Source organism: Falco punctatus, assembly GCF_963210335.1.
Source record: "Falco punctatus genome assembly, chromosome: 1".
Lineage (NCBI taxonomy): Eukaryota > Metazoa > Chordata > Aves > Falconiformes > Falconidae > Falco > Falco punctatus.
Window position 1 is genome coordinate 73,578,672 of NC_137580.1, and position 15,641 is coordinate 73,594,312.

At 37.6% G+C, this 15,641-nt stretch overlaps 1 protein-coding gene across 3 annotated transcripts in view; it reads right to left on the minus strand.

The window, feature by feature from the left end:
* Positions 1-15,641, minus strand: part of GRID2 (glutamate ionotropic receptor delta type subunit 2) — a 790,688-nt gene that overhangs the window by 127,788 nt on the left and 647,259 nt on the right. For all 3 annotated transcript variants that reach the window (XR_013924346.1, XR_013924347.1, XM_080368765.1), the window contains exons 10-11: positions 14,509-14,706; positions 7,028-7,340 (exon numbers count right to left, since the gene is read on the minus strand). Coding sequence is in view for 1 of the 3 variants with exons in the window: in XM_080368765.1 (XP_080224891.1) it covers positions 7,028-7,340; positions 14,509-14,706 (511 nt within the window). In the remaining 2 variants the exon portion in view is untranslated. The remainder of the gene's footprint in view (positions 1-7,027; positions 7,341-14,508; positions 14,707-15,641) is intronic.

Here is a 15,641-nt window from a genome sequence, read left to right on the forward strand (position 1 = left end):
TCTCTAAATATACTGCCTCATGTACCCAGTGCTATTACTCAAGCGAGCAAGTGCACACAAGATATAGAAATCCATTATTTTAGATGCCTCTGAGAACTGCCTGAGCCTTAACTTCAATTTAGGGGAAAATCCAAGTATATCTCCTGGCAGTTTAATACTAGTGATATCACATTGCTGCAAACAAATGCCCACACTGTTGAACATTTTACTTGGAGCATGGTTATTCCTTGGAATTACATTTTCAAAATGAGACAATCATCTAAATCTCTGAAATTGGTATGCACATAAAGCTACATCCAATGTCTGCAAATGTGCACTGTCTGTATACATGACAATGATTCTTGGGAGATATTGTCAGTTCCAGTGATCACTTGTAGTTTCCAAACACATTTGAGACACAGAACACAACCGCCAAAATTTAGTTAGTTTTGAATGCTGTTAAGAGGGCTGACCAAACCATTGAGACGTATGGAAAAGCAACATGGATAACACAGGGCTGTAGTACCTCTTTCAGAGAGATGACTTTATGATGTAAGCCTAGATTTAATAAAGTAAAATGAGAATTTGGGGGTTTCACATTTAAAGGTGGAAGTATAATGCTACAAACACACCTGCTGGTGTGTGTGCTAGAAAAAGATGGAAATTGTTTTTTTTCTTAATATGTTTGGTATCTGACTTTCATTTTCCCAGCTTAGTGCATTTTAGGTTCAGCAATTCTGTTCCTCTTGTTAAAGGAAGATGTCAAGACTTGGCATTAGTTTGAAGAGCAATTAAAATAGTTAATTAATGAGACTGGCATTTAAGTTTTGCTTTCTATCAGAACATATAAAACATATTTTTATGAAGGAAGATAGATAATATCTCCCTTTTACAACCGAGAATTGATATACAAATTATTAAATGAAGTATCTATGGTCAGCCAGAAGATGAGGTGCAGAGTCAAAACTGGGAACTAGGTCTTAGAACTAAAGTCTTTATATGGGATCTTTTTTGTTTTCTAAACTTAAAAAATAATTAGGTTTTATTGCATGTGAAGGTATAATTGATTTCTAACATGTTTTTTTTCAAAATGCTTTCAAAGTTTTCCTCTGAATATTAAATACATAGAGATTGGTGTACAGTTAATTAAGAGAAAATGTCACTAAGATACGTTGTTACAGCATAATGGTTTCCTGCTGATATGGATATGCCAAGAGTGAGATAAGCAAGATGAAGCAACTTATTCAGCAACAGCACACTCCAGGCAGTGCATTTCAGGAGGATTCTATCACAACTTGGGTAGTAATTCAAGGAACAAGACTGAGAATTCTGAGCAGCTTTAACCATCCGCAAAGTATTATAACGACATAAAAGTGCCAAAGCTTGGAGTCTATTTTATTGCTTTTATGAAATGTAATTTAAACAAGGCAAACAGTAAGTTTTGCTCATTTACTGGGCATTATGAACATAATTGACCATTACTGACACCATTGATGACCAATCAAAACCTCCAGTTGTGACCAGAATTTTAAACTAAACAAACATAAGGGGATAAAAAAAATGGCTCACCAGTGATGCTTACATAATTTCATAACTTTGCTAGGTTAAGAAAGAGTGTTAAAAATTCTGATGAAAATAATACTTTTGTGGGTAATACTTCAAGCATCCATTATCGTGTGGTCAAACTGTATTTATAAATACATCAGAATTGTTTGTTTTGTTGTAATCACTGAGAAGTGATTAAATCTTGAATGATTCAGACATTTTAAAGATATTTTCTGTTATAGCAAAAAAGTCCCAAAGATAAAAACCTGCCTGGTTTTGTTTCTTACAGACAATGCCAAGTGAAACAGAACCTTGCATCTTACCTGCATAATCTACAATCCTGCCAGACCAGGTCAGAAATACTTCCTCTTACACAAAAATGAAAAGTAAAATGAAGGGAATAGGATAAGGGAGAGACAAAGCCTTTCATACAAAATGCAAAACATAGTAATTTTCTATGTAACTTCATTATTTTGTTTACATTCAGCTCAATTCTTTTAAACTAAGTAAGCTTATCACTGTATTCCTGAAGGAAAATTTGAGAGGCTGCTCTCAAAATAAAATCCTCTAGAACATTCCTCTGCAAGTTCTTGGTAAAAAATACAGAGCATTTCACTTGTCTCAAAAAATGGTCTATTATACAAAAAGGCTTGGGGATAACTCTAAATCCTGAACTTCTGCTCCTTAAATCATTGGTTTTCTCTCGTAATGGTGAGAGCAGAGTGCTCTCTAGAGTATTGCATAACAAGAGCCCATAAACTAGTAGGAAGCTGATAGAAAACCTTCAGGAGAATAAACTAGGTTCTCAGCAAGTATAAATAGACATTGTGCCATTGCAGTGAGTTGATTCAGTTAATCTCGATGAAGTTTTTAGTAAACCCAATTTTCCCTCTGAGACAGTGCTTTGGTCCTTGTTCATATGGCTGTTTTCCAACATTGGCGTGCTCTAGTGAGGGCAAAGTTTGAAGGAATAGCAATAATACCAGGGCTGAAGAGAAAGAAAATGCAGTTGTACAGAACAGCACAAAAGCTGAGCAAAGACTATAAAATATATCACTCAGACTGGATGAGGTAGGAAGGGACCTCTAAAAGTCATCTTCTTCAAACAGCCCCCCGCCCAAGCAAGGCCACCTAGAGCCGGTTGCCTGGTACTGTGTCCAGATGGCTTTGGAATATCTCCAAAGATAGACACTGCACAAGCAACCTCGGCAACCTGTGCCAGTGCTCAGTTAGCTGGGTGGCCCCCAACATGTTCTGGTGCATGGGGTTGTTCCGCCTCAGAGGCAGGACTTGGCACTTCTTTTTGTTGAGCTTTGTTGAATATATAATGATAGATAACTGGGGAGGCGCCAAGTCAGTGGGGAAGAGCAGTAGAGCAGCAGGACCAGTGGGGGCATGAGTGATACCCAAGACCACAACACTAATGGTGAGGACCAGTTGAAGTGTTAGGCAGGCAGAAAGCAAGACCTGTGAGGAGTGGATTGAGAAGCCAAGGGAAAATATCGAGGGAGAGAGAGAGAGAAAACCCACTGAAAAGGAAATCAACATCTTCTGTCCAACTGGCAAAGAGTAATTTTGAAAAGCAGCACAATACAGAGCTTCTCCCACTTAGTTTTCCGAGATAAACAAGTGGAAAAGAACAAATTCAGAAGCCTGGCACTAGATTTCAACACCACTGAATTAAAACACAACTCCACAGTCTGAATCTACAAATTTGCTTCAATCTTTAAACATAAATACTCGGAGATAATAGATGTTATCTGAACTATTCATGCCTGAATGAGTAGTTTAGAATCAGAAGCATTTGATTTTAGTATAACACACAGCACTGCATGGCCTATATCACTAAAAAGTCTTTGCCTTCTTAGTGGTCATAGTATATTGCAGATTCAGTGGGTATATTGGGTAGTAAGAGAAAACGTTTCAGTGCACTGGACATAGTATTTTGTTTAAATGAAGGGCTTGAGTACTGAATACCCCCCCTCTCCCCTTTGCAGTTTACACACTTTTGTATTAATTAAGCTTCTCCAGTTACATTGCAGTTTTATCCTCAAAATTGTCTCTTGTAATAAAAAAAAAATCACATGTATCTTACAAATACAAAAATAACGTGTATAAATACACACACACACACACTGATTTCTCTAATGAATGAATATAAAATTAAAAGGGCAACTGTGAAATTCTACCTCTATGTTATGGAGTCTCAAAGGAGTATCTAGACTGGTCACTGCAACATGGGGAAAAAAATAAACGATTGAAAGCCAAGTTCAAGACCTGAGTTTAAATGATATAAGAAGCACTAACAATAAGTTTCAAACTACCTTTAAGGAAACAATTAAAAATACTTAAATTTTGTGACTATGACAGTAATTATAGCGCTATCTTAAAACCTATTGGCTTGGTCTGTACTGACTCCAGTCTACAAATGATGACAGTATTTTCCTCTGATGCTTCAAAAATTGCAAAAGGTTAAAACTTGTTAGTAGAATCTAATCAGAACATCAGAGTCAAGGCTGAAAGAAAACACAAAGTGACACAGTGGACCAAAGCTACCTGTTAAAATCTGCAGAGATTTTTACTCTTTCAGAAGAAACAAGCAAAAGAAGTCCTCCCTGTGTAAAACAAAATGGTTTATAAGTTTCTTAAAAGAGTGACTTGTATTTTTGCACCACAGGCCTCTTTTTGCCTTCAGAGCCTTGGCAGGTCTGGAGCCAGCCTGTGTGCTTGCAAATCTTTCCTCTAGCAGTAAAGAGTAAAGAAAGAGAAGACTACACCAGAACGTGCTTGCTAACACCAAACAAAAAATCCAGCACTATCAAAGCAGTCGTAATCCTCAGTTCATGCTGCTTTGTTCCTGTCAGTGCAGGATATGAAAGTATCTTTGACTGTATGTTTTGATAACAGAAATGAGTACCTTGTCATGTTTTAAATCAGCAGCTGAAAGACTTCTTAAGTGAACATGACAGTATTTGAAATGTCCCATGCTGCCACACTTAAGATATGCCAATCACAATTAATAGCAACAGATTTGCTACTCAAAACAAAAAACCCCAACCCAATCCTGCAGAGTTTATCAGCTGAATGAAGAGCTGATGAGTGAAAACAGAAGCAAAATTATCACAATAGCCAGCCTGTCAGTGGAAATTACTTTCATTTGTCTTTATTCACAAGGGTTAGTAAACAATAATGCTTCAGCTAATACAGTTTTTGTTATGTTCAAATTGAAAGTGAAACACTATTATAAATAGATCTCTTTTTTTTGCACTGGATTCCTGAGGTCTTCTGAGTCTTTATGTTGAAATTCATCTACATTTCATGTATTTTGGTATCAACCCTATTAAATTTGTGCCATTTTTCCTTATAGCAAATGAAGGACTGTCCTGCTTGTTGCTTGAAGGAGAGATGTATCTATAGCTTTGCCTCATTCAGTAGGAACCAAGTGAATATTTTATATTATTCTAACGAATTCTAAAGAGTTGTGCTGAAAATCCACTTGGTAGGGTGGTAAGATATCTCTCTCTCTGTGTAAATGAATTCCTCTTAACTTCCAAGATCTGTGAATTTCTTTTTCTAAAGTCCCACAACTGTTTTGGTGCTTCCAGCTTTCAAATCCCACCAGGGAGTTTTAATAATGCTGAGTTGAACCTGATGACACTCTTACAATGGGGAGTGGATGCAGATCTCCTTGAACAAATTCTTTTTATTTCCCTTTTACAGTAAATTCTGCTTTTTTTTTTTGCCATCTGGTCCCTTTTCTTTTCATCTAATTTCTTCCTCATCTCATGCTTAATTCAAGGTTTCCCCCTAAGCCTTCCTCAAGTGCTCATTTTTACTGACTGGTCAAAACAACCTTTTCTTTGTAAGCTAACTGAGCATGGACTGAAGGGCTCCTTTGCAGGCTACCACTCTGGACCAAAGACTTAGGAAACTTTGGCACACCAGGCAACACAGGCTTACTTGGGTGGACATAATGCAAACAATTCAGATAATAATTCATGAGATTGAAGTGTGCGGTTAAATTACTTTGCCTCCTTTAAAACTTTGCTGGGCAGTCTCCTATAAAGCTTTTAGAGACTAATGATGTTGGAAGTACAGCAGGGATGCTAAGGCTAATACCAAGCAATAAATGTATGTAAAATTACTCACATTCATGCAGTAAAGAAACTAATCCACAAGTTTTAACCTAACAAGCAGACAGATATAATGAGTCTAGCTCTGTAACGGACCAACTGCTCTCTCACAGTTGGATTCCCTAAATGGTTACACTGGGAATATTTTGGACAGAAAGAAAACTTTATAAACCCACCCACATACATCCAAAAAACTTCTGTAGCTCTTAGCTAACTCTGAAGTCTTTGGTTTTCTTTAAAAAAAATCCACAACAAACATGAAACAATTTTCAGCTCTTCTCAGCTGGCCATCACTGCTCAATGAAACGATAGTTTCAAAAGTAATGTCTCTAGGTGTTTAAAATCATACCTCTTGTAGAAATTCTTAGCTTCAGCTTTTCTTCTTTCTTTTTGGATGTTGTTTCATATTTTATTTTCATGTACACCTTTAGCTTTTATGGATGTAATCTGATTGTTTCTAACAGGGAGTAATGTAATTTCTAAGTTACAGATCAAAAAAAAATACATCTGGGAGTTTTGAGGCTGCATGCAGTGGCCATGGCTTTTTGTAGAGCAGATGCTCCACACAATTACAAATAGGTATACCTGGGGTGCAGGTAGTGACTGATGAACAATTACATAGATACGCCAGAAGGTATTTGTTTCATTTTGTTGTCAAGCATTATTACCTAAATCTTCTTTGTTCTCATATGAAGCTGTGCTTTCTTATTCCACTTTGCATTACAACCTTAATTTGTAGGCCAAAATTTTAAGTAGTGTGTAACAAGCCAAGATCTATAGCCCCTGATGTCTTTAGGATGCATGGTTAAAGCTCTGCCAGAAGAGGTAGATTGTGAAGGACTTGGGAATATAAACAGAATTGGGAAGAGCCTGGGCTACACCAGATGCTAGAGGGTATTGAAAAAGCATCCATGGAGACCAGAGAAGGTTGAGTCTAAACATTAGACAGGAAAACTGAGATAAATAAGAAGAGAGAGGAAAGAACATCAGATGCAATAAGACCATTTAGCACTGGTGACTAGTACTAAACTTATTCAAAAGTCAAATCCCAACATTTTCTGTCTGACTGCATAAGAACATAGCACTCGGGTTAACTATGACCAATTCTCCAGCAGATGATGAGAAACACTTATTTTTCCCAGCAAAACATCATCTTTCTGTAATTAGACAACTACAAATCAAAACAAGCTAGCATGTAGTGCTTCAAACTTCTCACAGTTCCCACACTGAGTAGCCAAGACTCTTAGAATCCTTATAGCACAAGGCTTTGTAATGCTTCCAGTCCCTTGTGGGCTGTGGGAGGGAGGCAGGGAAGAAGAAGGTCTCTATAGTAATGGGGAGGATATATAGGTTTTCCCTCTGTCTCTTACCTTGTTGCACAAAGGATCCATACACAAACCACATGGAGTTGTAGAGGGTTGTGGAGGTCATGGATCCCATCTGAAGACGTGGGGGGTTGAGCCAGTTCAAGAGGTAGACCAATAACCCTACTAACAGCACAGTGCCAGCTATGCATGCCCACAGGGAGAGGTCAAATGGTGCCAGGCAAGCAAACATGTCCACTGTCTTCTCTGCCTTTCGAAGCAACACGCCCACTGAGTAGTCCATGTAACGTGTTGTGAAGTCCACCACATTTTCTCTCTCAGGGGTGATGGTTAAGGCAGAAATCCCTATATCAGCTCTCTGAGGAAAGAGGGAGAGAGAACAACATGCATAAGCTGGAGCTTCAGTAAAGATCTTTCCTCTGTGATTTATTAGCAGCTAAATTTATGAAGAAGCAGATGCCAAGGCCAAAATCTAAAGCATCATCATGCGAACACAGAAACGTGAGTAAGGCTTGACAAGAATAGCTGTACCACCTATCTTAGTTTCTGTAAGCAAATCTCACTTGGTGAACTCGGGCACATTAGCTCTCCATATTGTTATTTTCCAAGGAATCAAAATACTGCAAATACAGATAATAGCTGGAGGAAACCTACTTCTGGTCATTCTCAGCTTGGCTTTCTGAAGCCATCATTGTCATAGTGGCAAAAGGCAGACCTTTTGACTAACATTTCCAATTACAGGAAATTAGTTGCTTGACAGAGCCGCCCGATATGCAAAATTTTGATGGCATGATGATTGCAACAAAAGGCCACTGCACTGGAGGCACTTGAAATTCTGAAAAACTTCAATTTTAGCTGCGGAGTCTGAAGTGCAGAAGAGCAGATATTTCACAGAGTTCCTTTACTATTAACTCCTCTATATCCTCCTGCTAAGCAGTTCTCTATGTCAACCTGTCCTGCAGCTACCTTGGACTTGCTTTGTGCCATTTACATTTTTTATAATTTGAAGAACCCTTTTCAGATGAGAAGAGAATGAATAGCATTCCTTGATCTTATAATTATATTTCACAGCATGTCTGGGTATTAGGTCTCCAGAGACACCAGGTACAACTACAGCAGGTGTTATTTTACTTTTCAGAGGTACAATTAGAACTGCAGTGAAAACAAGAAAGGGTATTTAAAGCAGACACATTATCACCATATTAAAAAGACCAAATAAAAAAAAGACTTTAAATTCTAGATATTTTAATATGAAAAAGAGTGCTTAAAATACTTTAAGCTGCTACTAGTTTGATTTAATCCATTCCTGTTCTGTCTAAAGCAGTATGTGGTCCTTTGGAAGGGGGTGAGGAGAGAACAAAGACTTGAAAGTAGAATGTCAAATTTTATTAACACTCCCGAATTTCTTTCTTCTTGTCCAAAGAAGGCAAAGATTTCTAGCTCCTTAGAAATGTGATGAGAAATATTAAGTGGGAAGCTATGGCCACTGAAACTGATTAGAATCAAATTTGCAAATCATCTGGGCTCTTTTATGCCATCTGCATAACACTGCAGCCCATGGTACAAACATACCTTTAATCACAGTGCACTTCAGACTTCAGTTTAAATGATGTTACTTCAACTTTATATTAATTGTTCACTGGTTTGAGAAAGTAGCAGAAGATAGCTGGAGGCTTGATGATTTGGACAAAAGCATGTTTGAAAATACTGATTTGCTTAAAAGCCATGAATTAGAGCTTCAGCTTTAATTTAGGGGTTAGATACTCTAGTGTCTTAAGTGAAGCAGTGTTGATGTGCACAGCTGAAAGCATGTCTTCATGAATTCACTTCATGTCCCTTTCTAACAATTTTTTGTGAGTGATGATTTAACTGTCCTTTGCACAGGGCAACAGTAAACTCAGTCAGTAATCCAAGAAAAAATTTGATTAGAATTGTCCATGGAAACATTCAGGTTGTCTGAGTCTCTATCCTCTGATAAGAAAACTTCTAGTCAACCAGTGACTTGAGTGATTCACAGTATCTGCTAATGGTTAAGTCCTAGCTCCAGTGAGCAAGTCACAAATCAGCCATCATTTGAACTGTTTTCCACAATTATGAATATAAATGTATTTAAAAAATAATTTACAAATTTAAAAGTCCAACGCTCTGTACCAATTGCTGTCAAACAGGAAAATACGGTTATATTTAATGAATAGGGTGGTTTTGGTTTTTTTTCCTGAATGTATATCAAAAGGTGAAATAGGAATTCAGGGTTAAAGGAGGACACGTGGAAACACAAAGTCCTAGACTTACCCCCTGCTGTTTAACTTTAGCTGTGTTATTAAGTAGCAGCATGTTACTAAAATACTTCCCTATCACACTAGATTATTGTTATATTTGTAAGATGTTTAAAGATTCTCCACTGAAAAGCAATACATGTAATTAAAAATACTTTTGACAAATAATAGATCACTGTAGGACTGAACAACTAATAGATTTTTTTCTCTGCCTTTTCCCCCCATTTTTTCAAAGGGAACATTTCTCCATGAGATACATTGAAGGGCACTGCATGAAAAAGCACAGTATGTGGTAGTTGTAGAAATATTGCTTCTATTTTACATCTCTGGGGAGCAGCCTTTCCAAATTTCCCAGCATTATGGTTCAACTCTGGTTGTCAGCCAGCTATGACAGAGGAACAATGTTGCCCTGATGGAAATGTTGCATTTCCTTTGTCATACTGCAGCAGCAACTGTGATATAATTACGTCTTGCAATTAAACAGTGGTAGTAAAGTAAAAAACAGAATGGAGAGAGATAAGTCCTGATTTCTCAGTACTCCTGTGTTAAGCTGTTTAAAAAAAAAAAAAAAAAAAAGAAAAGTTTACACTGAAATATGACAACTCATATTCTTAACTTGCTAAATTGAATCATAAGCACCAGTTTACCAGAAAACTGTTTAGCACAAAACCAAGCTTAAGCTTAACAGTTGATCTACTGACGGTGAGTGTCCTTAACTACATATAGATTCTGTCAACTTGTATCAAAATTGGAAAATGCAAAAAAATGAAATGCTTGTCATTAACGTGTCAACTTGGATCCGAGAAGACATCAGCTTGAAGAAGTTAAGGTTCACTTAGAGTTTCTGAAATAGAAAGGCAAATCCATGCAATTATGTCAATATTTAGATATAAAGCTGCCAATCTGAATTATAAACATGTAAAACTCTCCACTCATTAAGTTTTTGCAGTGCCAAAATCAACCAACTATCAGCATCTTGGATATCTAACACATTTCTGATGAATGAAAATGTGAGTCCCGAAACTGACTGAAAAAAAACGGCAGAGGGCATTATTTTTCTTTACGTGACCTGCTTAGAAATTTATGTTCCTTAAAAGCAGTTCTCCTGAGGTCATTGTAGAGCAACATTACCAGAATCAGAAAATCCAAACTACATGACCAAATGGATCTGATAGCATTGTTACTGGTGTCACAGAACCAACTCCATCAGCAAAGCCTAGAAATCCCTGAAACGTCCCTATGGTATTGCTTAAGCAAGCACATCTCGTACACATAGGAAGCTATCTGAGATGATTCCTGTGGTTCATGATCAAGAACAAAGAAAATAAATGAATCTACTTAAAATTGCTCCTGTGAGGCCTTTCATTTTATCCATTTTCAATGTTAAATCAAGTTTCAACAAATGCTGGAAGCAATAAACCATAGCCCTACAAGTTATGCAGTTATTAATATGGACATGCAAAAATTAATTAGAGAGACATTTTTGCTCAAGTTAACACACATACATTCAAATAATTCTCCTTTTACTCGGCTATTATTTTTTCTAGTCACTTTGTCCTCCCTGTGTGCTTTCTTCCTTCCTATGCTACTCCCCTTAGGAAGGTGTATTAAAAAAAAGAGCCTCATAAGTCTTGCAGCTTCTCTTAGAAATGTTTAGGCATGTATTTAGTTTTCCTTTTCTGATGAACCTAAGTGCAATCAGGCAGTTCTCCCTATGTCATTTACTCTGTGATGGCTCCTCATTGGAAAAAAAGTCCTAGCAACCGGGGTAGCAAGGTGAAATGTGGGAAATAATGGTTGATGGATATGAATATCACTGAGAAGTCCAGAGCCATGCTGGAAAGCCTACTGTCCTCCCCCAGAAGTAGCATTAACCACATCTCTTGCTTGTCACACAGGCTCATCCCTCTGGTAATGTGGACTTCAGGGCAACTAAAGGAAGTGCTGTGAAAAGACAGATAATTAACCGCAAGAGAAAGATTTGTGGTAAAGCACTGCTCCTCTGAGATGGTTTTAGCCTCTCCACAGAAAGCTGCTCTCTGAACTGATCCTGTTTGCATGCTGAAGCTCTGTGGGATGCACTAAAGGCTCTGGTCATTTGACAGGAGAGGGACAAGAGCACTGGGTGCTTCTCTCAAAGAGCATTAATCCTCCATAGACCTTCTGGCTCAGCAAACAGAAAGCATTGCAAAGCGTGGTTACATTCAGCTTATTTTGACAGGCGGTGGTGTATGGAGCAAGGGGGTACCTAATGTGGGTCTTGACAATCAAAGGAAGGGAGGTTTGAATTAGTTTCCAAAGTCAAATTAAAGACCCGTTGCTTTTACTTGCTGATTCCAGCTTCTCTTTTAGCAGCCAACAGGGATCTTGTTTTCAAAGCTGGAACAGAGTGAACCTGGCATACTGTCAAGTCTGTGAGGCCAGCTGTGGACCCAGGTCATGTACTTGGCACTGCAGGGTTTCTGCCCTGCACTGCAGCTCAAGCAGGGCTGCTGCAAATGAGAACAGTCCAGGACTGCCCTCACTGACACCAGGACCTGCATCAGAGCCCACTGCATGGTGAATCAGGTTAAGGCAAACAGTATATGCTGATCTTGAACACAGAAAATATGTGCTTGCTACAGCAACTGCCAATTCATATGGCACATTTTCTGTAGTAGCCACAGACATCCTTTTTAATGAGATGCCCTCTGCAACTATCCAGAAAGAAGGTTGTAGTGAGGTAGGTGTCGTCTCTTCTCCCAAATAACAAGCGCTAGGACAAAAGGAAACGGTCTTGATTTGCACCAGGAAAGGTTTATATTGGATATTAGGAAAAATTTCTTTACTTGAAAGGGTTATCAAGCACTGGAACAGGCTGTCCTGGGAAGTGGTTGACTCACCATCCCTGGAGGTACTTAAAGGACATGGTTTAATGGTGGACTTGATGGCTGGACTTGATGATCTTAAAGGTCTTTTCCCACCTAAACGATTCTGTGATTCTATTTGCTCAAAAAGAGAAGGGAGCTATTTTCCATTACCCTTGAGTAGGACTTATCTTTCACTAAATACATGGTTTCCAACTCATTTCTGGCTCATGCACTAACAGGCAAAGAGCACTCCCTCTGTTCCTGGATTTCCTCCACATCTTGGTCAGACTATCGTGTAAGATGTGGTTGGGAAAACAAGGAAACACTGTGTTTTAAACAGGTTAGACCTTTAATTTAAAATTATTCTCTGCTCCTCTGCTTCCTCTTACAAAGTTGCTAAGCAGATAGATATCTGAGTTCTGGGAGCAGAACACAGTTCACGGTAAATAAGAAATCAGCCTTTCAAGAACAGCTTGTACTTGGTAAGGGGTAGATATGCGCTGGCTGCTTGCCCAGAGGTTTTCTTTTGCCTTAAGAGAGACAAAGAATGGGAGAGAAGGACACAGTGAACCTTTACTACTAATTATGTAAGGGGTAAGGAAGATAAAAAAATTATACACTGTCATAGCATTGGGAAAACATATTTTCTGAATTCCGAATGCAGCTGTGTTAACACTTCATGCTTTCTAACTGTACAGGAAGATTTCATATTCATTAAGACTCATTTACAGCAAAATTGAGGCAGACTGGTAAATCTGTTCCACTCATGACATCTATTTACAGTTCAAGATGGTTACCATCTTAAGTGTAGTATTAGAATTATATGAGTCCCTGCCTACTAAGGGGACAAGGACACTATACATATTTTTCAGTGAACCATTTGATTTATTTCAGTTGTTATGAGTTCTGCCTTATGAATCATTCATTCCAAATAAATAAAAGATGTTCCAGGCCCTCTTCCATCTCCAGAGCCATCTAGGACTAAGACCCCTTCAGCTTGTGTTATGCAGTGGCCGGCTGAGTCCTTTGCTGAGTACTGTAGAGAGCAGGGTATAATATAACATCAGATTTAAGGAGCAGAAATAACGGTAAAAATAAATCAGTAGGCCATTGTGGTGCTACATCTCATATCAGACAAGGGACTTTTAGTTGTTAAAGTTTAGAAGATGGAGGAAAATATACTTTTTTAAGTGACTGCAGCTTACCATCTATGATCACAACAGTCTATCTTCCAGCTACATAAAGGCATAGGGAGACGGCAGAGGAGGTTTATCTCTACCATGTAGATGTAGGAACCATGCCAGGAGTATGGCACGTGTGGCTGTTTTGCAGTCCAACAGACTTCCTGATACTCAGGAAGGCAGAAAAGGTTAAACCTATCTCTAATTTTTTTTCTCACAAGGATTGGGTTTTTTGGAACTTTTTTCCTTTTATTTTTTTCCCCTTTACTGCAAGACTTTTTTCAGCATTTTTCTAAATTTTAGCTGAAGTATTTAATGATTAGGTCCTGTATCTGACCACATTAGTCCTTATTCTTTGCTGAGAATATCAATTAAACAACACCTGCAGATTTGGAAAAGCACTTCCATAAGCAACCAGGAAGTTATATGCGTGAATATGTACTGCAGTTATTTAAGGAAAAACAACAAATGTAGGTCTCTATAGCTGTAAAATCTGCCTCTACAGGTTAACTAAGAACAAATAAAATATGTATGTTCATGGCACAAATGAGACATCAGCAGAATAGAGTCTGCATAGCCCTTTCTCACAAGATGATAAGATGCGAATGGGGGAATATAATGGCACAATTATTTGGTTTAATTTATTTATGATACAATATTGAACACAATGCAAAATTAAGTAGACTAAATGGTTTATTAATTACAGAATAGAGAATATACTACTCTTGATTCGTATGTTTACATAATGGGTTATTATGTATCAATAAAACATTTCCTCTTGATTATATACTTCATGTATTCATCACACCAACATTTTTCTAAGTGCTATATATTATTTATGTAATGTATCACTAATTACTGCAATACCAATTTTTCCTCTTTCAAACAGCCTCTTCAACTCATTTGTGTCAGGTCTTGCCAAATTAATTAGGATGCTGTGCATCCCATTATTTGACTATATTCAGATTTCATACTGCTGTACTTTCGTTGGAAAAAAGAGATTGCCCGGCTGCTTGAAGAGTTGCCAGCAAGTACTATTTCCAGCTTTTTCTTTAATGCCCAATGCACCTGGGCATACTACAAATGCTGGCGACGGGCAATGAACAAAGTGCTATCAATGATTCATGAAAAAAAGGTTACTGGCTGATACGAACATAATATACCACATATTATTTAGCTCTGTCACATGACCTTATTTAATAAGTTATTAATAACCTTACCTTAAATACGAGTTCTCCTATCAGTCCGTTCCATGACCCATCATCCTGAGGACTCCCATACTTGTGATCGGGTGCAACATAAATTTCGTATTTAAAGCCGAGGTAAGTAGCTAAGGCTTCCAACACGTCTATTGAGAAACCTTGATACTTCTTCGGTTTTCCCAGAACATTTTCAGACACCATGACAAAGGGCTCTTCCTAAGTAGAAAACAAAGGAGTCAACTGTTAGTAAAGCAGTTACATGTCACATTTGAGTGCTGTTTTACTGAAAAGTAAAGGAGGAACTATTTAAATCCTACAAGACTTTGGCAGTGGTGCCTCCTGCATTCTGCAAAATAGTATTTTATTATTTGTTTCCTTCAACTGAGAAATTTTATTCTCTATTATGTATTTCAGAAGCAAACCTCCTATTGTAACACTGCAACTGAAATGTTTTCAGTGATGCCTTCTGACCGCACTTATGCCTGGCAAAGCAGACACACACTATATGTCTGTCCATAAATATGGAGGATTCTACAGTGCTGCCAGTTTCCACTGACTGGGAAAACACAGAATCTCACAAACGCAGCTACTAATTCACACTGTCAGGAATGAAAAACATGGCAAGATAGGCCATACTGCAGAAACATGCATTTCTCTTGTCCTTCTATTATAATCTGAATATAAACTAGTTAATTTTAAATACTTCTATCCAAAAAGTATGCATTTGATTAGTTTAAGAAGAATCAATGATGGGACTTAAGTCTGTCTATAAGAACAACTGGTGAATATTCATCAAAAAGATGACCATAAGAGGATAGAAGTAGATACTGAAAGTTGGAATTGGTTGATACGATTTCCAAACTATGCTTTGCTTTTCCTTTTTCCCAAGATCTGTAACTGTTTTCTCTATTTTAAAATGAATATTTCTAATAACATTGCAGAAAAAAATGATTTTTTGGCTAACTTTAATTTCTTTCCCCCCTTCCTTCTTTTTCTTTATGTTGAGTATTTGATTTCTAGACATTCTCCTTGGTATCTTTTAAAATGAAACACAAAAAGAGATCATATTTCTAAGACAAAAAATATATATTTGCCATAGATGGATCTCCATTCTGTTTGTTCTTTATTTTTTCTGAGAACATCTGTCTGAT